The sequence below is a fragment of the Dama dama genome, chromosome 21 (genome assembly GCF_033118175.1).
Source record: "Dama dama isolate Ldn47 chromosome 21, ASM3311817v1, whole genome shotgun sequence".
Classification (NCBI taxonomy): Eukaryota; Metazoa; Chordata; class Mammalia; order Artiodactyla; family Cervidae; genus Dama; species Dama dama.
The window spans coordinates 9882502-9908683 of record NC_083701.1 but is presented as its reverse complement, the minus strand read 5'-3'; the positions used below and the strand labels follow the sequence as shown (position 1 = coordinate 9908683).

At 48.7% G+C, this 26182-nt stretch overlaps 1 protein-coding gene across 1 annotated transcript in view; it reads right to left on the bottom strand.

Moving 5' to 3' along the window:
* The window catches only part of KCNQ3 (potassium voltage-gated channel subfamily Q member 3), a 295288-nt gene that overhangs the window by 40521 nt on the left and 228585 nt on the right, over window positions 1–26182 (bottom strand). The window contains 4 exon segments of the mRNA XM_061123179.1: window positions 167–322; window positions 5674–5846; window positions 10820–10946; window positions 12529–12619. Of these exon segments, the coding sequence (XP_060979162.1) occupies window positions 167–322; window positions 5674–5846; window positions 10820–10946; window positions 12529–12619 (547 nt within the window).

The window sequence follows — 26182 nt, the reverse complement described above, 5'->3', positions numbered from 1 at the left end:
CCAAGGGCCCATCCTGCAGGGTGTGTCTCCTAGGGAAAGGTTCATAAATGGAGGTGCTCTCCTCTCCCCCGTGCTGAAGAACACAGCTGCCCAGCCCCATGTGTCCACATCACGCCCTCCATGTCTAGCCGACCCCCACGGGGCAGCCTTCAAAGTGGTGACTCACCAGGCCCCACCACAGGGCATCTGCGTAGGTCTCAAATTCCTCTTTCATCTCTTCTCCTTGGGCATCCACCTCCGGCACATCTTTCTCAACCAGGTAGACGAGAAATGAAGAAAGGATGAGCGTCAGGAACCCGATGTACCAGGCGGTGATGAGCTCCTGCGATAGCAAGCAGTGGACAGGGAAGGGGTCACTGGTGGAGGCTGGGAGGAGGTTGCAGGCAGACACCCCGGAGCTGGAGTGCAGGTTTCCCAGCTCTGGGACACGGGCAAGTGACTCACCTTCGCTGATCCTCACCTCCCATCACTGGAAGATGGGGGTCAGTACTGTGCTCATTGTTTCATCACTAGCAGAATGAGGGGATGGCTCTAGAAGGAGAGGGAGAGCTCTGTGGTCACTGTATCACAGCTCAAGAGGCTTCATGGGGAGGGGAGAAGGCAGGAGGGATGGGCCGCTGCCTCGGAGACAAGGCTCGGGACTTAGGCGACCCTATGTTACGCGGGATTGGGCAGAACAACGATAAAGCTCTTTCCGCCGGGAAAGTGACAGACAGTGAGGGGGAATTATCCTGGCAGAGGGGACAGAGCTATGGACGGGGACCCAGCCCGGCCACTAACTGTGTGACTCTGGGCAGATGACCTCTCCTCCCCAGCCTCAGTTTTTTCATTTTATAAATGAAGGGCCAGAACCACAGAGTTTCAAGAAGTGCCACAGATACTTCAAATACAGATAGGCATTTTTTATACAAAGTAGCCACATACCGATTTAAACCACATTAGCATAAATGAAACACAAAACCATTATTTCGTGGATATGATCGCATGATAGACTGGGATATCCTCGAAAACAAGAGCGAGCTGATTTAAAGGAAAAATGTTAAGGGTAGTAACGGTAAGGGTGGTACAGAGACATGCCAAAGATGGGCAAGCCGCTGAAGTTTCAAACACCCTGACCATGACAATCCCTGAGGCACTTTCTATGTCTCGCATTCTATTCCAACTCCAATGGTTACCCTGGTAGGTTAGGCAGAAGAAAGTCAAGGTCATGGGCAAACACAGTCTGGAGATTAGACCTGACATTCCTGCTAAGTCATCACGGAGAATGAAGCCATTCATATCGACAGAGTTCATCTCTCCGATTGTCCTCGGCCAATCAGCTGGCCTCTGGGTCCATCGCATCTCGCTGACATGGTTGCTTCCAGCATCCCTCTGGGCCTTTGCTCACATTGGTCCTCTGTCTTCTCCGCCCCTCCCTGGGGGACCAACCAGAGAGCACTGAGTCACGTAAGACTCCTGTCATCTCCATTACGAGAGCTTTCTGGATGTTTGCTCCCCCAACTAGAGCGAGCTTTCATTTCTAGCTTTTTTTTCCCTCCTATGTCTTCACCATTTTCTAAACAGATGTTAAGTCTCTATTGTGCTCATTCACTCACAGGTCTGACCTTTGCCACAGCATCACGTGCCCGGCGCACTTGTGTGAGTTCACAGCAGACAGAGGTTAGTTGAGATGCTGTAGGCAATCCAGCAGCCCTTCCCCTCCGTGAGCGTCCACTCCACTGGGGTTTGAGAAGGAAAGGATGAAGTGGATGGTCCTTCCCCAGTCACGAACCTTTCACCCTGTTGAGTGTGATTCCAGCGTGACTACGTTCTTTCATACGCTCCGCCTCCAAATGCTGAACCAGAGAAACAGCTGTCTGTGTGTGTATGGAAGTATGAAGAGCTGGCACAGTGGTCACTGGGGAGGGAAATGAGTCCCCATTCTGTGCCTTGCAGTCACTCAAAGGCCACTCAAGGTAGTTCTGACTTGATACAACGTTCGCCAGCTGCTCCATGGCAGTGGCTGCTCCCCGACGTCCGTGGGCTTCTGCACACGCCTGAGCCCCCCAGCAGTCACGTGGCAGCTGATGGTCTGGGGTCCAGCCCATGGGAGTGATGGGGGCTACTTCCTGTTAGGTCCATTCTAGAGGATGCTCACAGACCCACTTTCCTTGCCTCGGTGAATCAAGGCTCGTTTCCAAGACAAACCAGGACCTCTCGACCCACATCAGACACGTGTGCAGGAGAAGACGCCCACATTTTTGTGCTAAGGCCAGAGACTCCAGGGCTCATTTGTTCTGGGAGCAGAGTCTGACCAATCCCAACTTTAGTAAGAGCATTAAAGTCTTACACTGTGTGGGCCCCTCACTCTTCATCTCTGAGTTTCTGGGAGAGTTAAGCATGGAACTTGGCCCAGAGAACACATATTTTGAATGAATGAATGAAGAAATGAATCGGTGTTTGTTCACCAGGTTCAGAGAAGGAACAGGTCTAAGCTCCTGCAGTTGGTAAATGCTGGACTCAAACCCAGGCAAGCGCTTATACTTTCTGAACACACTGCCTGCCCAGGAAGTGAAGGCCAGCCCTGGAGCCACGCTGGGGCTCAGGGGCAGTGAAAGGCTGAGGCTCGTCCAGTGGGGACTGCTGGGGGGAAAGACGGGGCACGGAGATGGCCACGCAGTCGCTCTGTCTGCCTTCGGTCTCCTACTGCAGACCTGTGATTCTGTCCTGAAGTTCCACCCCTCAGCCGCAGTTGTGGGGTCCGGCGGTGGCATGGACCATCTTTTCCCAGGAATTACATGGCAAACATGCAACTGTCATATATTCTAATCTGAGGGAACATAGGATGAGGACCTTGCCCAGCCATTTTTAGTCCTGATTTCCACCAAAGCTGTGAATCAGCTCAGCTGCATGGATACAAGCTTAGGTGTTGCTAACATGTCCTCTGATAAAAGATAAGATAGAGACTTCCCTGGTGGTCTAGTGATTGAGACTCTGCGCTTCCAATGCCAGGGGCATCTGGTGGATCCCTGGTTGGGGAACTAGGGTCCCATATACCAGACGGCATGGCCAAATAGTAATAATAACAATAAAATAATAAAATAGTTCAGGTGAAGAAAGAACTCTCAAAAAAAAAAATCCCTGTCTCCCTGAGCCTGTGACCAGAAGTGGAGCAGACAGGGAATAAAACATGTATGGGAAGAAATTGCATTTTTAGATGTGAGACTCTAAGTGTTTTAAATTTGTATTTCATTTTCTTTCTGTATTTATTTGTACTGTTTGGGATAATACATGCTACTACTAATGAGCACTGATTATTCGCCAGGTCCTGACACGTAACTTGGCTCATGTGAGCAGCCAGAAGTATTCACATTTTAACCACTGAGGAAGCTCTCATGGAAAGAGAGCAGCATTCTTAAAGTCTTACGGCTCGAAGGCGGCAGGGCTGCCATCTGCACCGAGCTTCTGTCTGACTTAAGCTTCCATTCATTCTGCCATGAGATGCTGACATATCTGGGTATGTCCCTGAACTGGAGGAATCCAGGAGTTTTGCAGGGGCATTCTGGGCTTGCCCAGGTTGGGGGGCAGGTGATGTTAAGACTTATAAGGAGAACTCTGAGCTCCTCAGTGGCAACTCAACCCGGGCTCTCTGCTTTCAGTGTGGTTCCCCAGAAGCAAAGTTTGAGACAGAGATTTAGGAGGGTGTGAGGGCTTCCCTGGTGGTTCAGATGGTAAAGAATCCACCTGCCAGGAGATGCAGGTTTGATCCCTGGGTTAGGAGGATTCCTTGGAGAAGGAAATGGCAACCCACTCCAGTGTTCTTATCTGGAGAATCCCATGGACAGAGGAGTCTGGCAGGCTACAGTCCAAGAGGTCACGAAAGTCAGACATGAGTGAGTGACTAAGCAACAACCGTGGTGACTGAGGGCGGGTCTGGGGACAGAGGGAATGAGGGAAGCGGACAGGGCGGAAGAAGGAGCTCGGCAAGGGTGTGCTCCGCACTGGAGCCCCCCTCAGCATGATTCCACCGGAAGCTCTGGAGCTTGAGCCGCCCCACAGGGCTGGTCCCGTCACCGGACAGGTCCTGGTGTCACTGAGTCACCGGCTGCGGGCCTCCCTGATGGGCGAGGTGGAAGCTGAGAAAAGTATAAGCCGCTGGGCCGGGCAGCTCTCCTGTGCTTCTCCAGGGGAGGGACAGCTGGGAACATTAGCAGCCAACTCTCAGAGCAGTTAAAGGGCTGAGTACATCCTCCCGGGAATGGGGGCCTGCTCCAAGTGCCAACCGTGTACACCGTACCCACCAGGGCTGGCACAAGAAGATGCTCACTCAGGGATGAAGGCAGCTTTCGCTTTATCCCCTAAAGCAGGGGTCCCCGACCTCCAGGATCTAATGCCTGATGATCTGACGTGGAGCTGATGATTTCATAATAATAGAAATAAAGCGCAGGATAAACGGTAATGCAGTTGAATCCTCCCGAAACCACCCCCATCCCCGGTCCGCAGAAAAACAGTCTTCCACAAAACTGGTCCTTGGTGCCGAAAAAGCTGAAGACTGCTGCTCTAAGGAACATACATCTCAGAAGCCCTTTGCTCTGATTTCTCTTGAACTGGCCTCTGAGTGTTTTTTGTTTTTTTTTTTCCTGCCACTCAGAGGTTTTCCTTCATTTCTCCAGGGTCCAGCCAAGGCAGGGATATTGAAACAAAGTGGTACCAAAGGTTTGGGCTAACCACAGGAGAGACACACAGCGCAGGGCCGCTCCAGACACACTGGCCTCGCCCTAGGTTTCCACTCCTGCTCAAGCGCATGGAAGTCTGGGCTAAGCCCCACTCGGCCTGAGCTTCTCATCTGCCTTGTAGAGGCAAGAGCCCCCACAACAGGTAGCAAGCCACTGAACATAGGCTCTGAGGCCAGACAGCCTGGGCAGCTCCCTTCCTCTTTCGGTATCTGCTTCCTTATCCCTGAACTGGGGTAAGAACAGTGCAGATCCTGGGGTGAGTTAATCTGTATCAAACACCAGGTTCAGGCACTGTGCTTCTGGCTACATGATAACAATAGCGACCGAGCCACCACAGCTAGGCGCTGAGTGTGTTCTAAGTCCTATGAGGTGCGTGCACATTATTCCTGTTTTATAAATGCAGGAGAGAAGACCCAGAGGTGTCAGTCACTCAGTCGTGTCCAACTCTTTGTGACCCCATGGACTGTAGCCTGCCAGGCTCCTCTGTCAGGGGATTCTCCAGGCAAGAATACTGGAATGGGTTGCCATTTTCCTTCTCCAGGGGATCTTCCTGACCCAGGAATCGAACCCGGATCTCCTGCACTGCAGGCAGATTCTTTACCATCTGAGCCACCAGGAAAGCCTAGAGGGGTTCCAGGAAGTCTCCAGAGTCACACCAGTAGAGTTTAGATTCCAACTGGCCTGGGTGACTTCCTTCCACCCCATGCTGCTTTGCATTAGAGGCAGTGGCATTATCATCCCTGTGTTGGAAAGAGGAAAACTGAGGTCAAAGAGGGTTGAGTGATGTGGCCGGTGTTGTTTGCATCTGGTCTACCTGTGCCTGCATGCTCCACTGCCCCATCACCATCAGTGGTGTCAGGACCCTCTGGGGACACCGTCTGGAAGGGGATGCCATGGACCGGATGCGGGTAGGAAGGAAGCAAGCCCGGTGGTCCGGGGGCTTCTCAGCAGCACTTACTTTGCTGTGGGCGCAGATGGCCGAGCCCAGGAGCTTCCAGGTGCCGCCCCTCCGGTCCATTCGCAGCATCCGAAGGATCTGCAGGAAGCGCAGGCTCCGCAGGGACGTGGCCAGGACATTGCCCTGGTTTCCCACGGCAACCACTGGCACTGAAGCGATCAGCACAAAGATGTCTGGAAAAGAGGGCGGAGGGTGGCAGGTGAGAGGGGGAAGGAGGTCAGGCCAGGGCGTGGGAGCTGTCACGGGCACTGCTGGCCACAGATGGGCAGGTGCCGTGTTAAACCGTGACACTGAACACGTATCCCGCGCAGGATACGTGTTCTTCTGAGACAGGTGAGGAAACAGGAACTCTGAGCGTGAACCCCTTTCCAGGGCCATGTAGCCAGAGGTGGCCAAGTTGGGATTGGATGCAGAACTCCAGTGCTCACTCCAATCCCAGGGAAGTGATGCTCCAAGACCCTCCAGGGGTGGTCCTTGGGGGGTCCCTCTCTGGCTGAGAGGGGATCGGGGCTGCCCAGGTGAGGAGGGGAGGTCTGAAGCTCAGAGGCTGTTTGACTGTGGGTTTCCCCTTCCCTGGTAGCTGAGACGGTAAAGCGTCTGCCTGCAATGCCGGGGACCCGTGTTCGATCCCTGGGTTGGGAAGATCCTCTGGAGGAGGGCATGGCAACCTCCTCCAGTATTCTTGCCTGGAAAAATCCCATGGACAGAGGAGCCTGGTAGGCTACAGTCCATGGGGTTGCAAAGAGTCGGACATGACTGAGCGACTTCATTCACTTCACTTTTACTTGCCCCTGCAAGCAAACCCTGAGAGGGACGTGGCTGTGGGTGACTGAAAGGGAGATGAACTCAGGAAGCAGGAGGGAGGGGAGAGGGAGGCAGGGGAAAGGCCAGGTCAGGGGTCTTGTGGGGGCTGCTGCTGCTGGAACCTCAGAGCTGTAGGCAGAACACCTCCCGCCATCGTCCCTCTGAAAGATGGGAGCTGGGGTCTCTGTCCACAGGCTCCTGCCCCCTGCTGGCCGAGGGGGTCATCAACATCCCACACTTCTGAGCTGCACTGCCCAGTGACCTCCCTCAGTTTCAGAGAAGGCCCCGGGGTAGGGTGCAGGAAAGCATGGGACCCGCCCCAGAAATGGGGGGCTGCTGTCAGGAGGTGACCCGGAAACGTCCACCAGAGCTGCAAGCAGAGGCCAAGGGGGTGAGGCAGTTCTCAAAGGGCCAAGCTGGCTCCTGAAGTTAAACGGTCAAAGATGGAAGGAAGAGGGCCCTGGTCTCTTTCTCATTCCCTTCAATGCTCCTCCCCCCAACTCCAGGATCTATTATGTCCCCACTGCACTGCAGGGGACTAGCAAGCACAAAGGATCCTGTGATCCAATAAATTAGAAAAAAAATCAATTAAACAGGTTTTACTACTGCAGGACTTCTCAGGGCCTGTAATGTACTAATATGTCCTGTGGGTCTCTCAGTTTTAGCAGTGAAGTCCAGCCTTTCTCGAAAGATTTCAACCACAGAACTGTTTAGTTGGTTCGTTTATTTTTGCAAGGGCATCAGGGTACAAGGAAGACACTTGGAATGTTTATCCAATGGGCCAAGTCCAAGCTTCTGAAAACCCTCTGTGACCCAGCCCTAGAGAACCTTCTAGAAGCACGTGTGGTTTTCTGGGTTCACGGTGGACTCTCACATCTCCATACCTTTGTTTGTGCCAGCCACCCTGCTCGGATTAGGCTCCTAAATCCACACCAAGTATGTCTGCCCAAAAAAGCTGGCATCCTCTCGACTGTGTCAAAGTGTCTCCCAGATGTGCCTAAACTCTGGGAAAAACTAGGGGTCAGACATCTGGATACCAGTATATCTATATCTTTGGCCAGGCTTCTCTGTCTAGCTGTGCAAAGATAGCCACGTATCAGGTTTGCAGAAAATAAAACAAAACCGAGACACAGGGTAAATGTGACGTAAGTCTATGACACTCTGACACTGAGACAGCAAATTTCAGCCCAGACAGACTCATCCACAAGTGTCATGGCAGGGTCTGAGGCTGTTTCAAATAAGGAGGACACGATATACGTGCACAGGATAACCACCTCTGGTCAAACAGAGGAAAGCAACTCTTCCCATGAGGGCCATGTTACGGGAGACATTAGATGAGCAGAAGAGAAAATGCAGCAACATCAGGAAAGAAGCCAGCCAGGATGGTGGAGGCTGAGGGCCAGTCTCATCTCTCCAGAAGGGACAGGAGGGGAACGAAAGCTGGAGCTCTCTCATGATCCTAGAATCATGAGACTGTTCCATAGGAAACACTCCTGTTCTGGTGGGGCCTGGGCTCCATATGCTAGGATCGCTCTAAGTTGGCAGGGACCTCAGAATTTGAACACTGTCAATCTCTAAGTGACCTCCCTCATGCCCTGCCAACACACACACACACACACACACACACACACACACACACAGACTTCTGGTCAGCACTGGATAGGTCACCCTAAAGATGGAAAAGAAGTCAGCTTAACACATTATTGACCAGAGACGTATTAACACATCTTTTGTTATCTGAACATTATTGATCGGAGATGTTATCAATATGCTTTTAGAGAGTGATACAATTAACATCATCGTGTGAAGTTGTTAGAGCTTAAAATTGAACAAGGGTTCATTATACAACTTATATTACCATTATCATTCACATTTTGCTATGTTAGGTTTTTGTTCCAACTCTGTGTATATTATAAATCAAATTTATTACCATAAAATTTTCAAAAATGATGCATCATGAAGTTTTGGGTGAAGAAGAATTTTTTGGTGAGTTTTATGCAGATACTTTCTCTGACTATCTGAGCGACATATATACCAGTGTCTCAGAAGATGATAGTTCTTCAGAATATAGCTCTGATTCAGATGATGTGAATAGTAGACCAACAAAAAGACAAAAAAATCTCAGTGACTGATTCTGATACAGGAAGTGAAAAAGAAACACAGTGCTGGAGAATGCTCCTTTGCTTCTCTACATAAGAGTAGACTGAAGACAACACTTCACAAACCTTAGAAGACTTTACAGGTGTGTCAAGTGTAACTATTGAGTATAATGATGCACAAAGTGTTAGTGAAATAAAAGAATTAATTTTGGCTGGCCAGAATAAAAATCACCAGCCACAAGCACTAGTTTCTGCAAAAATCCCCTGGTCAATAATGAGTTAAGATGTGAAGGATAGACAAGGAAAAAGGAAGACAAAGGAAAGTTGGGGGTTTGATAGACTAAATGTTTGTTTCCTTTCAAATTCATATATTGAGTCTTATCTCTTGGTGTGATGGTGTTGGGAGTGGGGCCTCTGGGAGGTGAATAGGTCTTGGGGGTGGAGCCCTCATGAAAGGGATTAGCGCCCTTAAGGAAGAAAGAGACTCCAGAGAGCTCCCTTGCCCCTTCCTCCTTGTGAGGACACAGCAAGAAGACAGTGTCTATGAACCAGGAAGAGAACTCTCACCAGAAACTGACCCTGCTGGCACCCCAATCTCAGACTTTCAGCCTCCAGAACTGTGAGAAATAAATTTCTGTTATTTATAAGCTACTCTGTCTGTGGTACTCTGTTACAGCAGCTTGAACAGACTAAGACACAGGTAGAGAGTCAGGGAAGGAGGGCAGAGGAAGAGAGAAAAAAAATGTGGAAAAAATTAAGTAACTGAAAAGTTCTCCAAAATTGCATGTGTGCATACACACACACAGCCCCCTACCTGCATTCAAAATTCTGAGCACTAGACAAAAACCTCAGATTTCCAGCCTCAGCAGCAGATGGGAAGAAGAAAAAGGGCTTCAGCTGACAGTGAGGGTGGTACTGTCCTCGGTGTGAGGGAGCCTGCAAACCTGGCAACTTAGTCCCAGGTGATACAGAGGAAAATTGGCAGCTAGGATAGAGCAAGGGTCTAGCTCTTCCTCCGTGGGCTGGCCATTCACACCAAACAGGGCTGTATTCACTCCTGGGGGTCAGTTTTCAACAGGGCAGTGAGGAAGAAGCTGCAGCTCAGAGGGGAGGGTCTGTGATGCTAACAAGATGGGATGTAAGATGGGGTTGAAGCCACAAAGCACATCTTTCCTGAGGAAAGGAGACTCTGCTGGAGTGGAGAGGAGGAACAGAATGGCTGAACTCAAATATCTGAAGAGAGCCAGAGGAGTTAAGATGGAATGAATAACCCTGAGAGGTGGTGAGCACCCTGTGACTGGAGGTATGCAAGTAAAATCTGGGGTACCACGTAAAGGCTGCTGCGAAAGGAGATGGAGCAGCAGACAGGAAGGCATGTTCAGCCAAATGCTCCTGAAGGTTCCTTCCAGCCCTGATATTCTATGATCCTCTAACTTTAACTATTTCTTGGAATTTGAAGATCCAAGAGTCCTAAGCATCACTGCAGGCAGATTTCATCCTGTCTCTGTGTGATTTTAGTAAGATCTTCAGATGGGAACCTAGGGGTTCCCCCTAGGTGGGTTAGGGGTGGAGGTGGGTTCTATCCTGTGCCAACAGGGGTGTGCGAGAGCTTCCACCATCTCTGCTATGAAAATGCCTGCATCCAGATGGAGGGGTAACCGTGACACATCCCCAAAGCAACTTTTGGGTCAGGACACAGCAATGTGGGGTTGCCCTCCCTCAGAAGCGCAAAGTGCTAGATTCTTGCAGACCTGGGTGTTAGGATGGAATCTGCTGCTTACTCCCTGTGTGACTGGAGAAGGACTCAGAACCGTGAGCCTCAGTTTCCACCTCTGTAAATGGGCATCATGTGATCCTACAGAAGTAATTCTCAACCAGCAATGGTGTCGCACTTTCTAGCTCCACTGCAGCCAATTGGAATGCAATTGGCAATTGTGGCTTCACAGGGACTGGGGATGTTCAGTGTCCTCCAATGGCTGGCACCTTTGCATTCCAAATGCCGAGAGTACCCCCCACCCCCACCCCTGTGAAGAATCCCTGACCTGTGGACTCATTCTAAAAAGAAGCCACTGGGGCAGGAATTCAGTACCTGCTGGAGGGCTGAAGGGAGCATGAGAGGCGAGGCCGGCCCCCACCAGGTTCAGGGCTTCCCAGACGAATTGTGTCTGCTTAAAATTGCCTCCGAGAAACAATGCACCCAAAGAAGGGACCGAGGAGGCCCTGGGCTCGGGGTCAGGGCTCACCCAACATGCACAAGGGCTTCCTGGCAAACTTCAGTCGTCCCCGCCAGCCTTTGTATCGGCAGCAACAGCCGGCAGCCCAGATCCTCAAAGCAAACTCGGCTCCGAAGATGAAAATAGCAAATGTTTCCTGCGTGGAAGAACATATGGAGAGACGCTGATTAGCCGGGACCCAGTTGTCCGGAACCAGCGATTTCTGTTCTGAACTTCTGAAGAGTTGGATTTCTGTGGTTGCCGGTTTGATGGGCGGAGGGGTTAGGACAAGCTGATCACCTCCATTCAGGGCGGGGCAGCTCCTGTCTTCACTCTGATGTGCTAGCTGTCCCAAACATTAAGCCTTTTTTTCTACACTTTTTTTTTCCTAATGGATCATTTCTTACAAATTCCTTTAATGTACTAAAAAGCCCCTAAGAAGTTCAGTTGAGTTGAAAGGAAAGGAATTGATGGAATTGTCCACAAGTTGTCTGGCCCCTGGTATTGCTAAGTGTGGCCAGTGGTTATTGAACACAGCTCCTGGGCCAGGAATCACCAGAGGTATTTTATATTACCCTCATCTTATATTTTGAGAAACCAAGGCCAGGGAAGGAGTGGTTGAACAAATATTTCAAGGCCAAAAGTGGCCAAGAAGGAATTCCAGGCAGGTCATCAGGCTCAGAGCTCAGGTCCCCCAGGGTCAAACTGTGCTACTCTCCTCCCCCAAGACACAGAGCCTGCTCCCTTCCTCCCAGGCCTCCCTTGCTGATCAGACAGAGACACTCTGCTCCTTCTGTTTGGCGACTTCCCTGGGGCTCTTGGAAGTTTTCAATCCTTGAAACTTAGTTCCTGGAACCGGGTGGCTTCCCAGGAGTCACCTGCTCAGGTCTCAGCTCCAGACCTGCCCTGAAAAGGAACCTGCTGGTTTGGACCCCACGGGCATCACGCTTAGCTCATCAAATTAGGGTTTATGAAACAGCAAGACCCCCCTAATTGGGGGTGGGGGCTTGGCATCCTTCCCTTGTGCAGAGGGCAGGGCCTCACCCTAAACAGGTGGGCTGATCCTAACCAAGGTACGGTCATTCAAAGGGCCAGTTGGCCAGTGCTGTCCTGGGTCATAGCAGGAACTTCTTCCTGGAAGCCACCTCCTGGCTGGGCATGGATGCTGCACTCAGCCCATCAGTCTGTGCTCCTCGCCTTACATCTCTGCATATCGTAGGTGAGGATGGGAGGAAGCTGAGTCAGGGGAGTTAGGTAATTTGCCCACATGCGGGATACAGACCGGACAGTGAAAACGGACAGGGGCCCAGGAGGAAGGACTTGGAGTTTTCATGTAGAAATGGGATTTGGTACTTGGCCTTGAAGGAAGAGGTCTTCAGTGTTTAGGGAGGAAAAGCAGAGGCAGGGTTTTGAACCGAATGTGCCTTTGCGTTACCTATCAGAAGGTTCTATTGTTTAGCCAATGGGTCTTGGCTTCTGCTTTGACTTTGGTCGTGTCCCCTTTTCTCTAATCTGGAATAACACAGGCCATTCGCTCCCTGCTCCACCTGTGCACCCAGAAGACCTCATCAACCGGTTTGCCATTGCTTTCTCTTACTTCTGGACTTGGCCGGAGACTCCAGGAAACCAACAGCAGTTGTGGGGAAACCGCACCCAAGGGCCTCCTTGTCCTCACCGCTGGAGGGCCCACCAGAGCGCCTGCCCCAGAAGCACAGTGCCACGCCAGGCACACATCTCACCAGCAGCAGAAGCCAGTCTCCCGAAACAGTCTCGTACTCCCTGAAGGTGGTCAGGACGGCCAGGATCAAGCACCCCAGGACAATCAGGAACCTAGAGGGGACGGAAGAAAGAAACTAAGGAAGTGCCTTGTTCTGGATTGTGCCGAGGCTAGGCAGAAGAGTAACAGCCAGGATGAAGCTACAGCATCCATCAGACATAGTGGGCTTTATACGTTATCCCGAAAACGTTATCCCGTTTAACCTCATAGCACAGCTGTGAGGCAGCTAGGCAGCTAGCTGTAATTAAGGAAACCAGGTTTGAGAGAGCAACATGCATAACTTTACCAGCTAGTTAGTGGAAACAGTGAGAATTTTAGAGCATCTGGTCCCAGCCCTAGAGGACTGCAGATTGCCTGACAAACCAAAGTTACACAAGCTTTGGTCAATCAACTGGAATATGTTAATAATGGGTGCTGCACATACACGACTATGAGCTTCAAACATATGAAAATATTCTTAGAATAAAAACAAATTCACCCGAAGATTGATAAATTCAATGAAAGTCTCTGTTACCATTATCATCATATTACTATTATTATTTTTTACAGTCAGTAGTTACTAAAGGAAATAATCTCTGTCAATTGGGGGATCTTCAGAATTGTTTCTGAAATTACCAAGTGTGTTTCATGCTAGAAAGAATCCAAGCCACCGTGATGCAGAAGCTGCTTATTGAAAAGACATTGAGAGCTCATCTGGTTCATGCCCCTGCCTCAGGCAGAAGCTAACTGCAAACAATCCTCTGAGATGATTGTATTTATAAACTCCCTGTGTGTGAGAGAGTGAGGGTGGTGGAGAGACAGTGTGTGTGTGCGCGTGCGTGCGCCCACCCTTCATCATTTCAGCAAAGGAAATAGGTTCTCCCTCCCTCTTGGTGGGGAGTCTTTGGTTCAATGGTCAGCATCAGGTTCTCTGGGTGTCTAAGTGAAACTGTTAGCTGCTCCATCGTGACCCTGCTTTTTGTGACCCCATGGACTGTAGCCCGCCAGGTTTCTCTGTCCATGGAATTCTCCAGGCATGAATACTGGAGTGGGTAACCATTCCCTTCTCCAGGGGATCTTCCTGACCCAGTGATCGAACATAGGTCTCCAACACTGCAGGCAGATTTTTTTACCATCTGAGCCACTGGGGAAACCCTGGTGTCTAAGAGGGAAACTAAAAGTCAGTGTCCATGCGGGAGTCTTGGTACCACATACTCCAAGTTCTCCTGCTCTATGTAATCTGGTGCTGTGTCCTGCTAGGCTTCCATCCATTGCCTTTTCGGTTTGTTTATGTAAGTGGGTACCCACTCGTGGATTCATTCATTCATCCATCCATTGAATATTTATATGGTAGGCACTGGGGGAGGCAGAGCTGGAATTCAATGATGAACAAGCTGGATCTGTCCTTCTGAGCTGATGGTCCTGACAAACAAAAAACCAACTCATGGTGTGATGGTAAGGACCATGATGCAAGGAGGTTTGGAGATGTCTGCTCCTGGAGCTGGCTTGGACTGGAGTCCTGGTCCCACCCCTTGGTGATCCTGATTGCATTTTCTGATCAATAGTCCTGGTGACCTGCAGATCTGACTCTGTCTCCAACCCTGTCTAGGAACCCAAATAAGATTTTCAACTCCCTCCTGTTTGGCCATTTTATTTTAAATTTGTGACACGTGCAGAACATGCTTACTCTTCATCTGAGTCTCTGGTGATGATGATGATGACGATGATGAATCTCAACACCCAACACCACTCTTTAGTGAGAAATTACCACCTGCCACCTTACACCTATCAGCTCATTTATCCTCACAATCTTCTCCCAAGGTAGACATGATCATTCCCATTTTAGTGATAAAGAGATTCATGAGATAGAATCATTACCAGCAGGATAACTGTGTCGTCAGTAAAAAGATTACAGAGATCTTCCCAACCCAGGGATCAAACATGCGTCTTCTGCAACTTCTGCACTGCAGGAGCATTTTATACAAACATGAATAAAAAACCTAGCCCTCATTTTCAAGGACTTCCTAGTCCAGTGGGGGAAACAGGACAAATAACCATATAAGAGTCTGGCTGAGGTTATCATCTGAGTGTCCACCACAGGCTTTGGGAAAACAACACAGGAAGCGTCCCAGAAGCTGTGGTCAGTGGGCTGGAAGGCTATCTGAGAATTAGCTAGCGTGGACCATATGTCCCAGTTTATCCAGGACATTCCCCATTTTATGTGTGTTGACCTGGAGCACGGACCCCTAGGCATAGTGAACAACATGTGCATGTGCAGAGAGTTCAAGAGTTCAAGCATACTAAACCCCATTCAATCTTCTTCAGCAAGCTGTGCGAGCCTTTTATGATCTGACCCTCCTCATCCACTCTTGCTTCCCCACCCCCCACACCAGCTGTACTGAATCACAGCGTTTCCTCAAGCCCTCTTCTCAATGCTCCTCTCCCCTGCCCACTTCCCCCGCGTGCCCCTTCATCTCCTGCTAACACCTTGACAGTACTGGGCACACCCTGCATCTAGAGCCTCCTGGCTACCGCCTACCCAATTCCTCATGTGATCCCTCCCTTGGGATCACAGAACACCCAGAGGCATTTCTGTTCCAGTACTGATCGCGGCCCATTATCATTTTGTAATCACTGCTTGCACCGTGTCATAAATACAGTGCACCATCTTAACACCCAGCATGAGAACTCGTCCCAAGGCAGGCACTGCCTGTGTCTAGTGAAATATCTTACAAATCCAGTTGAGGTGGAAGCTGCAACCCTCAAGGCATGAGACTGGTAAACTTCCCAGGAATAGAAAGAAGCCAGAAGTTGGAGATGGGGGTGGGTCTGGAGGGCTGAGAATGACAAAGAGGGGGAGAAACGGCCACATGCTAAGGGGTTGTTAAGAACAAGCCTGGCTAAAATGATAAGTTTGTGGCCTTGCATCTCCACCAATGGGACAGGGAGGCCAAGCTAGAGGAGAATCAATGTGGGGGAGGGAGGTGACAGGGTGGAAACGTGCTATTCAAGGCTTCAGGAGTACAGATGCAGAAGCCAACAAGCCAGCAGAGATAAATCATGCTGTGGACCTACTGTTTGAGGTCCAAGTGGGAATATCCAGCAAGCTGATGGAAATTCAAGCCTAAAGCTTAGAAGAGAGGTCGCAGCTAGGTACTTAAGTCCCTTTCAGCTCTAATTGTGATTTCAGAGCCAGGTGAGGGGATAACTCGACCTTAACCAGTCTCCAATACGCAGTTTCAGCCTGGTTCCCATTCTCAGGGGGCTTGTGCAGAGCCAGGATTTAGCCAGAAGGGGGCAGCAAACACTCGTCAGAACTTGATATTTTCTTCCATCTCCAGGAATTAAAAAGTACCGACAACCTGGGGAATTTACTTGCTGAGATTTGAAAACAATCATTAATTTATAAAGCGGAAAGCATCAAGGGAGCCCTCCTTCACCTGAGAAGGAGAAGCACTCTTTGGTCTCCTGCACATTTCACTTTATGCTGAAGATAGGAACTTGATTTCAGACTCACGATGGAATTATCAGTCTCACGGATGGAAGACAGAGAGGTGTGGCTAGATGGGGTCTTCCCTTCTCTTCCTGTTTGTCTCTCCTCTCTCTCCACGCCTCACAGATTTTTTTTTTAAGTATTTCAAAATTAATTTATTCACTCAACAAGTATTCTTAACATATACTCCACACAGGGCACATATTGCTATGTACCTGTGACTAACACAGACAAGTCATAACACAGAGTAGAACAGTCAGAATCATCATATAAATATATGTAGAGGCTGTGTGTGCAATTGGGGGAGGGGCTGCAGTTGAGGAGCATCTGAAGGAAACATCCTAGAATCATTCTATCTGTTATTCTAATGCCAATGGCTCAGCATACCAACCTCCCTTCCAGCCATCTCAGGAGACCAATTATTCTTTTACTTCTTCCGTCATGTGAGTTTCTTCTCTGTATCAGAGACATCAGTTTGCTGACAAAGGTCCACAAAGTCAAAGCTATGATTTTTCCAGTAGTCATATACAGATGTGAGAGTTGGCCCATAAAGAAGGCTGAGTGCTGAGAATTGATGCTTTCGAACTGTGGTGCTGAAGACTCTTGAGAGTCCCTTGGACAGCAATCAAACCAGTCAAGTCAATCTATCCTAAAGGAAATCATTCCTGAATATTCATTAGAAGGACTGATGCTGAAGCTGAAGCTCCAATACTTTGGCCACCTGATGCGAAGAGCTGACTCATTGGAAAAGACCCTGATGCTGGGAGGGATTGGGGGCAGGAGGAGAAGGGGGCGACAGAGGATGAGATGGTTGGATGGCATCACCGACTTGAAGGACATGAGTTTGAGTAAGCTCTGGGAGTTGGTAATAGAAAGGGAAGCCTGGCTTGCTGCAGTCTGTGGGGTTGCAAAGAGCTGGACACAACTGAGCAACGGAACTGAACTGAACTGGACAGCAAGGAGAACAAACCAGTCTATCCTGAAGGAAATCAACCCTGAATATTCACGGGAAGGACTGATGCTGAAGCTGAAGCTCCAACACTTTGACCACCTGATGTGAAGAACCTACTCATTGCAAAAGATCCTGATGCTGGGAAAGATTGAAGGCAGGAGGAGAAGGGGGCGACAGAGGATGAGATGATTGGATGGCATCACTGACATAATGGACATGAGTTTGTGCAAGCTCTGAGAGACAGTGAAGGACAGGGAGGCCTGGTGTGATGCAGTCCATGGGGTCGCAAAGAGCTGGACATGACTGAGTGACTGAATAACATCCCTCACTCCACTTTTCTCTCTCTTCACCTTCCTGAACTCTCGTCCTCTGCCCCCCTTCTCTGCCCCTCACCCAGCACTTCGCTCTCCTCCCTGGAACTTGCTGGAGGCTTGGGGAGAGTCAACAGCTGCCCTTCTGTCTGCAGGGTCCCGACCATCTTTCCAAATAAGACCAGTTGAGGTCAAGGGTCTTGACATACCCTCAAACCAGACACCGTCTCCCACCCGCCTCTTCCCACCTGAGCCTGGCCTCCCTTCGTAGGAACAAAGCCGGACCCACCGGAAATCACGACACATATCCCCTCAAGGACTTCTTCAAGGGGAACCCAAGAGAATGGAAACTCTAGGCTTTCCCTGGTAAGTTTTTGGCATGTCATTTTCTCTTGTCCTCTGGACAGCACCAGTGCCAGGTGGGGACACTTGTCACCGTTATATCCGTGCCCCCATTTTACAGATGAGGACCACTGCCTTCAGGCTCAGGCAGTGGGGTCACCACAGGAGGAGGGGGCAGAGATGCTAGGACCGGACCCTGCTCTGAGAATGACCATGGGGCCTGCAGTGAGGTTCTGCAGGGAACGGGGCCAGGGCAGAGCCAGCTGGAGAGCCGGGGTGGGGTGGGGTTGGGGGGCACGCTGAGAGTTCAGCTTCCCTCTCCTCTCGTCTCCAGTTTGGGGGAGAAAAGCTTGGTTCCATCTCTAGGCAGTTCCCCGAGACGCCCGATGGCCGCTGCTCCCCGTAGGCATATTTCAAGAGCCAGGAAGCTCACCAAGGTCCCAGGTTGAGGGAGGAAAGCATGGACTCTTCTCCTTTCAGTCCCCATCTGTCTGCCATTAAACGCACATGCTTGTAATCAGGCTCCATAGGATCTGATTCTTGGCTCACCACCTAGAAATCAGATGACCCAGGGCAGGTTTATTTTTCTGAACCTCAGTTTCTCACTTACAACACACAAGTGACAAATCGAGGGATTTTCTTTATCTTATTCCTTATCCCAGGCTTTGTCGCTCAGAGATTGCACAGGGTAGCAAAAACTCTCATAACTAAAAACCACCTCTCTAAGGAAGTCTCCGTGCAAACATCCTTGACGGTTTAACAGCAGCCTGTATCCTGCACATCACGGCCTTGCAGCTCAGCCTCAGCCTCTCCAACAGGGACAGAATCCAACGGTCCAATATGGACCATTTGCAAAGAGAAAGGCAAAGCTTACAAAGGAAGCAGGATTTCACGAAGTTGATGGATATGATGATGAAGAGCTGTTCTAAGTACAGCAAAACCATTAACAAGCAACAATCTCACTGGAACAATTAAGGACAAATCAAAAGATATTTCAAAGGGTGAAAAACACCATACAATCCTTCCCCCCAAATGTTGAGGGAATAAAATGTGAAGTCATGTTGTATTATCATCAAGTTTTGGCAAGGAAAATATAACCTCAAATTAACACTCAATTGAGTCTTTGTGCATTGTATAAATTAGAGCATAGCTGCAATTATAACTTAAATTTTGTGACTTGTGAGATGCAATAAACACATTTTTGTATTTTAGTTATATTTTTGTGATCACGTACAATGAGAAATTTTCTTCACTGTTTAACAAGAAGTTTGGTACCCATTTTCAGCAGATACCCTTTAAGTAGAGATTCACTGATTACTATTAACTGTGGAATTAGGGACCCTCTAAACCTACCTCATGGGATGGTCATGTAAATAAAAAGAGGACTACGTATATAAACTGCAATGAATCCAGGCAAATAGCAGGCATTCAGATGCAAGCTTTTTACCTCTTTCCCTCTAGTCTTATGTTCAAAAAAATGATTTACTGGAATACAGAAAAAATAATTTTGTGTTTAACAACCTTCCTTGTCCTTGAAATTAAGCAAGAATATCATAATCACAAAGAACCACAGAAACTGATATCTATATCTTGATCTATCTATATCCTGTCCCTATCAACCTCTGGATAAGTTTCCAACTCATTGGAAAAGACCCTGATGCTGGGAAAGATTGAAGGCAGGAGGAGAAGGGGATGACAGAAGATGAGACGGTTGGATGGCATCACCGACTCAATGGACATGAGTTTGAGTAAACTCCGGGGGTTGGTGATGGACAGGGAGGCCTGGCGTGCTGCAGTCCATGGAGTCACAAAGAGTCAGACACGACTGAGTGACTGAACTGAACTGATCAACCTCTGGATCCACAGATGTGTAACGCAGATGCAGATTTTGACCATTCAAACCAGGGGTTAGTAAACTGTGGCCCTTGGGCCAAATCTAGGCAGCTGCTATTTTTATAAATAACTTTTTATACCAAAGCCACATTTCTGTGTTTATATATGGTCCGTGGCTGCTTTAGTGAGGCAATAGGAGAGCTGAGTAACTACAGCAGAGTCTATCTGACACAAAGGCCTAAAATATTTACTATTTGGCTTTTAAAGAAAAAGTTTCCCAACTTTTGATTTAAACTAAGAGCCCAGGGCAATGGAACTCAGTTGGTACCACCTGAAGATATCTGACGTGTCTAATGCAGTGCAGAAAAAAATATTTAAAACTTAAAAAGAAGGGACTTCATCTCATTGCTGTTGAGATAGATGTCACAATATTTAATAAAGGAATAAAATAGGGTTATATCCAGATTTGTGGAAGAAAATAAATAAAAGTTTAGGGATAAGGAGACAAATTATGATTAAAAAAATAAGTACCCGACTTACAGCTTAAATTCCATTAGTTTCTGGTGGTGAATCTGTCTCTGGAAACATCTATTTAAGTTTCTTGGTATGTTACCAGTAAGTTTCTGCTTACATGTCTTGTCTGCCCATTAATGTCTTTTTAAAAAATATGGTTTTATTTACTTTTGGCTGTGCTGGGTCCTCTTTGCTTTGTGGCCTTCTCCCTGGTTGCATCGAGCGGAGGCTCCTCTCCAGCTGCGGTGCGCGGGCTTCCCATTGCCCAGGCGTCTCTTGCCGTAGAGCGCAGGCTCTAGGGCGCATGGGCTCCAGCAGCTGTGGCTCACGGGCTTAGTTGCTCTGAGGAATGTGGGATCTTCCCTGACCAGGGACTGAACCCATGTCTCCTGCACTGGCAGGTGGATTCTTTACCACTGAGCCACTGCAAAGCCCTTGGCGTGATATTACAGGGTTCAGAAAAACAGAGGCATAATTAAAAATGGATAAACCTCAACTAAAAGTCCAGTCAGCTTTGTGAACAAAATCTTCCCTTGTTTCACACTCAGGGTGGTATTTTTAAGGTCTGAATCCATCCTTCCATAGACCCCTGCTTGGCCACTGAAATGATGCTAAGCCTTAAGAGGCTTTTTTTTATCTGCAGGTTTGATTTATCAAACCCCTGCAGAGCACCTACTATGCTGTGAGACTGTGATTTATGAGAAATATGTATGTGGTCATATCCCAGTTTCTGGTATTGAGTTCATAAAACCCTTGGAATTTCCTTAGTGGGGAGCAGAATCAGGATGTCTTTTGTGACCTTAGTGAGATGACTGTTGGGAAGCACCTCAGGATGGGAGCTGTTGCCAGGAGAAGAAATCAAGTGATTAGAGGGTGGGAACTTCCAGTCCCAATTACCCAACTTCTGGGGAGGGCAGAGGGCCTGGAGCTTGAGTTCCATCACCAATGGCCACTGATTTAATCAGTTCATGTCTTTGTAGTGAAGACTCCATAAAAATGCAAAAGCACTGGGTTAAAAGAGCTTCAGGGTTGGAACACGTGGAGATGTGGAGAGAGTCGTGTTCCTGGAGATCCATAGAAGCTCCACGACCTTACCCCGTGCATGTATGTATGTATGTGTTATTTACTCAGTCGAGTCTGCCGCTTTGCGATCCCATGGTCAGTAGCCTACCCGGCTCCTCTGTCCATGGAATTCTCCAGGCAAGAATACTAGAGTGGGTTGCCATTCCCTCCTTCAGGAGATCTCCCCTACCCAGGGATCCAACCTGGGTCTTCCACATCGCAGACATGTTCTTTATCATTGGAGCTACCAGGGAAGCCCTTACCCCACACATTGCCCTCGGCATCTCCTCCTCGGGCTGCGCCTGACTTAAATCCTTTTATAATAAACAGATGATCTTAAAATAAGTCAAATGCTTCTCTGAGTTCTGTGAGTCACTCCAGTCAGTGAATCAAACCCAAGGAGCAGGTCGTGGGAATCTCCAGTCTATAGCCCATCAGCCAGAAGCACAGGTGGCAACCAAACTTGCCACTGGCCTCTGAAGTGGGGCCGAGGGGTGGGAGCAGTCTTGTCGGGATGAGCCCTTAACTTGTGGAATCTGATTTCTCTCCAGGTAGACAGTGTCAGAACTGAGTTAAATTATAGGACATTCAGTTGATGTCAGAGAATTGCTTGCTGTGGGGAAACTGTCCCCCACCCCAAGTCGGACTTGGCGGGGGGGGGGGGGGGAAGGGGTTGCATAACTCTTACATGAACATTTTGAAAGCACCTACTGTCTACAATGAGTTTCCCAGGAAGTTCAATGGCAAAGAATCCACCTGCCACTGCAAGAGACTCAGGTCCCATCCCTGGATCAGCAAGATCCCCTGGAGAAGGAAATGGCAACCTGCTCCAGCATTCTTGCCTGGGAAATCCCATGGACGGAGGAGCTGGGTGGGCTATAGTCCACGGGGCCCCAAAGAATCAGACACGACTTAGCGACTAAACAACAACTGTGTACAAAGCGCTGATCTACAGGTGGTGTGCAGCAGCGCGAAGTGTGCATTTCAGAATCAGACACGGTACTTCACCCCCGGCTGCTCCTCTTCATGTGTTCATGACCTAGGCTGTGCTGTGCTGGGCTTAGTCGCTCAGTTCAGTTCAGTCGCTCAGTCGTGTCTGACTCTTTGTGACCCCATGGACTGCAGCACACCAGGCCTCCCTGTCCATCACCAACTCCCGGAGTTTACTCTAACTCATGCCCATCGAGTTGGTGATGCCATCCAGCCATCTCATCCTCTGTCGTCCCCTGCTCAGTCGCTCAGTCATATCCAAGAGCCTGCCCGGCTCTTCTGTCCATGGGGATTCTCCAGGCAAGAATTTTGGAGTGGGTTGCCATGGCCTCCTCACGACCCAGGCAGGGCTGTTTAATTTCTCTTAATTTCCATTCTTGTGCATCAGTAACAGCAAACTCCACCTTTTGAGGCTGCGGCAGAGAGTCCACGTGGTTCATGGCAATGTTGCTGAGACTGCAGGGACCAGACACAGCATCTGCTTCCAGGAAGGCCAGAGCAGGAGCTGTGTAGAATTGCCGTGTTCGTAGCTGTCATGAAGTGGAGGGTGAGATCTCTCTCATCCAGAGGGATGGGAAGGGCCAGCAGAGGCTCCTCAGCTGTCGCTCCCTATGCCTTCGTGGAGGGGCCCCGTGGTACATGAGGGTAGAAGGTGAGAAGGTGATGGAACAAGTGGCAAACAGGCTCCATAGTTTTCCTTCACCCCTCCCACCTTCCGGGAGGAGAGGGACATGTCTTCAAAGGCTCACAGTGGATGGACGCATTTTCTGTCCAGACCCTCCTCACCTCTCTTTGGTCTGGGCATAAGGAATCCTGGTGAGGACTTGGTTGGGGCTTGAATCCCAGAGCCTTGCAGCTAAGCCCATGCTCTGGGGCAGTCCTTTCCTTCCCTTCCAGGTCACCCCTGTTCCCGTGGTCTTTCAGCCTCCACCGCTGCCCTGTCAACCTTTCCCTCTGCTTTTCTCACTGCAGGTCCAACACATTCCATCTCCTCCCTGATTCTTGGTTACTGCGTGTGCCTACCATCATACACCTTCACCTGTGCATCTCCGGTCTTCCTGGCTAGAAAGACCCATTTCATAGAAGACATTCTAAAGCACACAATGGAAACCAAAATAAAAGAATCACTGTATTCACTTCTAAGCCTAATAAATCAGCTGTTTTCATTTTCTCCTGTCCCTTTTGCAGCCCAAAGACATAGGCATACACAATTTTCAATATTTGCTTTGTCTCAACAGTATAGTCTACATTTTTATCTTATTAATGCATAAATATTCTTCCACTTGGCTACAAAATATTCAAACAATCATGTTTAATGGAAGAGGCACTTTCTGTGACATCAGTGCACTGAAATATATACAACCATTCTCTTATTGCTGGATATTCAGATTTAGGTTGCTACCAATTCTATGTTGTTATAAGTCATATGATGGTATATATTTTTACACATAAAGCTTTCACTTCTTTAGAATCAATTCCTCATAATAATCTCTAGACTATCTGGGCTTCAAATATCTGAACTGATTCTTGATATATTCTGCTGGACTACTTTTCTGAAGGGTCGCACACTTTGTCCCCAGGAACATACAAGCATCCATTTTTACCTAATTTTGCCAGCATTGGCTATTTATTAGAGTTTGTTGGTTGACCTGCTAATTTAATAGGTATAAAATGGCATCTAAAATTTGCATTTGAAAGGGGATAAAGGCTTGTACAGGTGGCACTAGTGGTCAAGAACTCAGCTACCAAACCCGAGACTTCAGGGACTCAGGTTTGATCCCTGGGTTGGGAAGATCCCCTAGAGAAGGAAATGGCAACCCACTCCAGGATTCTTGCCTGGAGAATCCCATGGACCAAGGAGTGGTGAGCTACGGTCCAGTGTCACAAAGAGTTGGGCACAACTGAAGAGACTTGCATGCAGCACCTGAGGATTAAGTTACTTCTTGTGGGACCTCCAGCTGGAGGTTCTAGGAGAAAAGGGAGCAAGTCTTCCCAGCAGCTGTGAAATCATCCCAAGGAGGCATTCACTTTCCCCACCTACAAAGGCTTTCCTGGTGGCTCAGCTGGTAAAGAATCTGCCTGTGATGTAGGAGACGTGGGTTCAATCCCTGGGTCAGGAAGATCCCCTGGAGAAGAGAATGGCAACCTGCTCAAATGTTCTTATCTGGGAAATTCCATGGACAGAGGAGCCTGGCGGGCTACAGTCTATGGGGTGCAAAGAAGTTATGTGACTAACGCTTTCACCTTCCTCACCTAGATGGTGGCCAAGCCAACCTTTAAACCGCCTTCAGGCTGAAGATAGTGGGAAGAATGCCAACGTGTCACTAGCATCTTACTTACTTTTCTAACCATGCCCTGGAAAACTTTCTCATTGAGAGATAAAAATTGGTCCTCTCAAACCCAAACCAAAAGGTGTAAACAACTCATATTTTCTTATTCCATTAGCACCTTCCTACAAATGGCTCCAGTGTTTCTTTTGAGCGCCAAACACTGAGACACAAAGCAAGATCCGGGCCCCCTGCTGTTTCCCCCCCAGCATGCCACAAGCCCTGATTATTCTAGACAATTTCTTCTTCTCTCTTTTTGAAAATCTCATTAGAATGGAAACATTTAGTGGCTTCAAGTTTCCAAAAGGAGAGAGATTTTAAAAAAAAAGAGACAGAGAGAGTGCCCATGCTGGCGTTAGCATGGGGAGACGCATCTGTTTGCCCAGCTGCGCGTGTAGAAACAACAGCCATCACGGCTGATTGTTTGAGCAATTTCCTTCCTTCCCTGGGCTTCATGTTCATCCTTAAATGCTCCTGGATTTTATATTCACTCACTCGTTCCTTCATCCAATACATGTTTACTGAGCAATTACTCTGTGCTGAGTCTTGTGTCAAGTTACAGAGGTGGCCCAAGAGTCAGGTCTGCCCCTAAGATACTTAAAGCATCATCAGGAAACCAATTATTCCAGTGGACCATGCTGGGCACTGAGTTGGACAAGCGCATGCACCACTCTGCAGCGACTGAGGGCAGTCAGTTCAGTCAGTTCAGTTGCTCAGTCGTGTCCAACTCTTTGCGACCCCATGAATCGCAGCACGCCAGGCCTCCCTGTCCATCACCAAATCCCGGAGTTTACCCAAACTCATGTCCATCGAGTCGGTGATGCCATCCAGCCATCTCATCCTCTGTCGTCCCCTTCTCTTCCTGCCCCCAATCCCTCCCAGCATCAGGGTCTTTTCCAATGAGTCAACTCTTCGCATGAGGTGACCAAAGTATTAGAGTGTCAGCCTCAACATCAGTCCTTCCAATGAACACCCAGGACTGATCTCCTCTAGGATGGACTGGTTGGATCTCCTTGCAGTCCAAGGGACTTCCAAGAGTCTTCTCCAACACCACAGTTCAAAAGCATCAATTTTTCAGGGCTCAGCTTTCTTTATAGTCCAACTCTCACATCCATACATGACCACTGGAAAAACCATAGCCTTGACTAGATGGACCTTTGTTGGCAAAGTAATGTCTCTGCTTTTTAATATGCTATCTAGGTTGGTCATAACTTTCCTTCCAAGGAGTAAGCGTCTTTTAATTTCATGGCTGCAGTCACCATCTGCAGTGATTTTGGAGCCCAAAAAAATAAAGTCTGACACTGCTTCCACTGTTTCCCCATCTATTTGCCGTGAAGTGATGGGACCAGATGCCATGATCTTAGTTTTCTGAATGTTGAGCTTTAAGCCAACTTTTTCACTCTCCTCTTTCACTTTCATGGTCAAGGGCACCCTAGTAAGTTTTCAGGGGCTTCAGCTTATTAGCTGCAAATTTTACACTCAGCAGCATCCTAGGGCTTTGAGATCACCTTCCTCTCACCTATTTCTAAGGTCAGTCATTGAAGGGAAAGATGCAAGACCATTCACTAGCCATGAGAGTTAGGAGTAACCTCAAGCTTGGGATCACTGTCTCTACTGTGCCCAACTTCTAGAGCTAGTATCAAGCTTTGCAAGTAAAGGCATAACATTTATCTGGGGGGGAAGGCTGAGAAAGGGAGACACACACTGCATGTACTTGGATGTGTAGAAGAAAAACTAAGGTAGGAAATCTCATTTTAAGAACTTTTGCACATTTATTATAAAATCATAGATCATATGACAAACGTAGAAAGAGA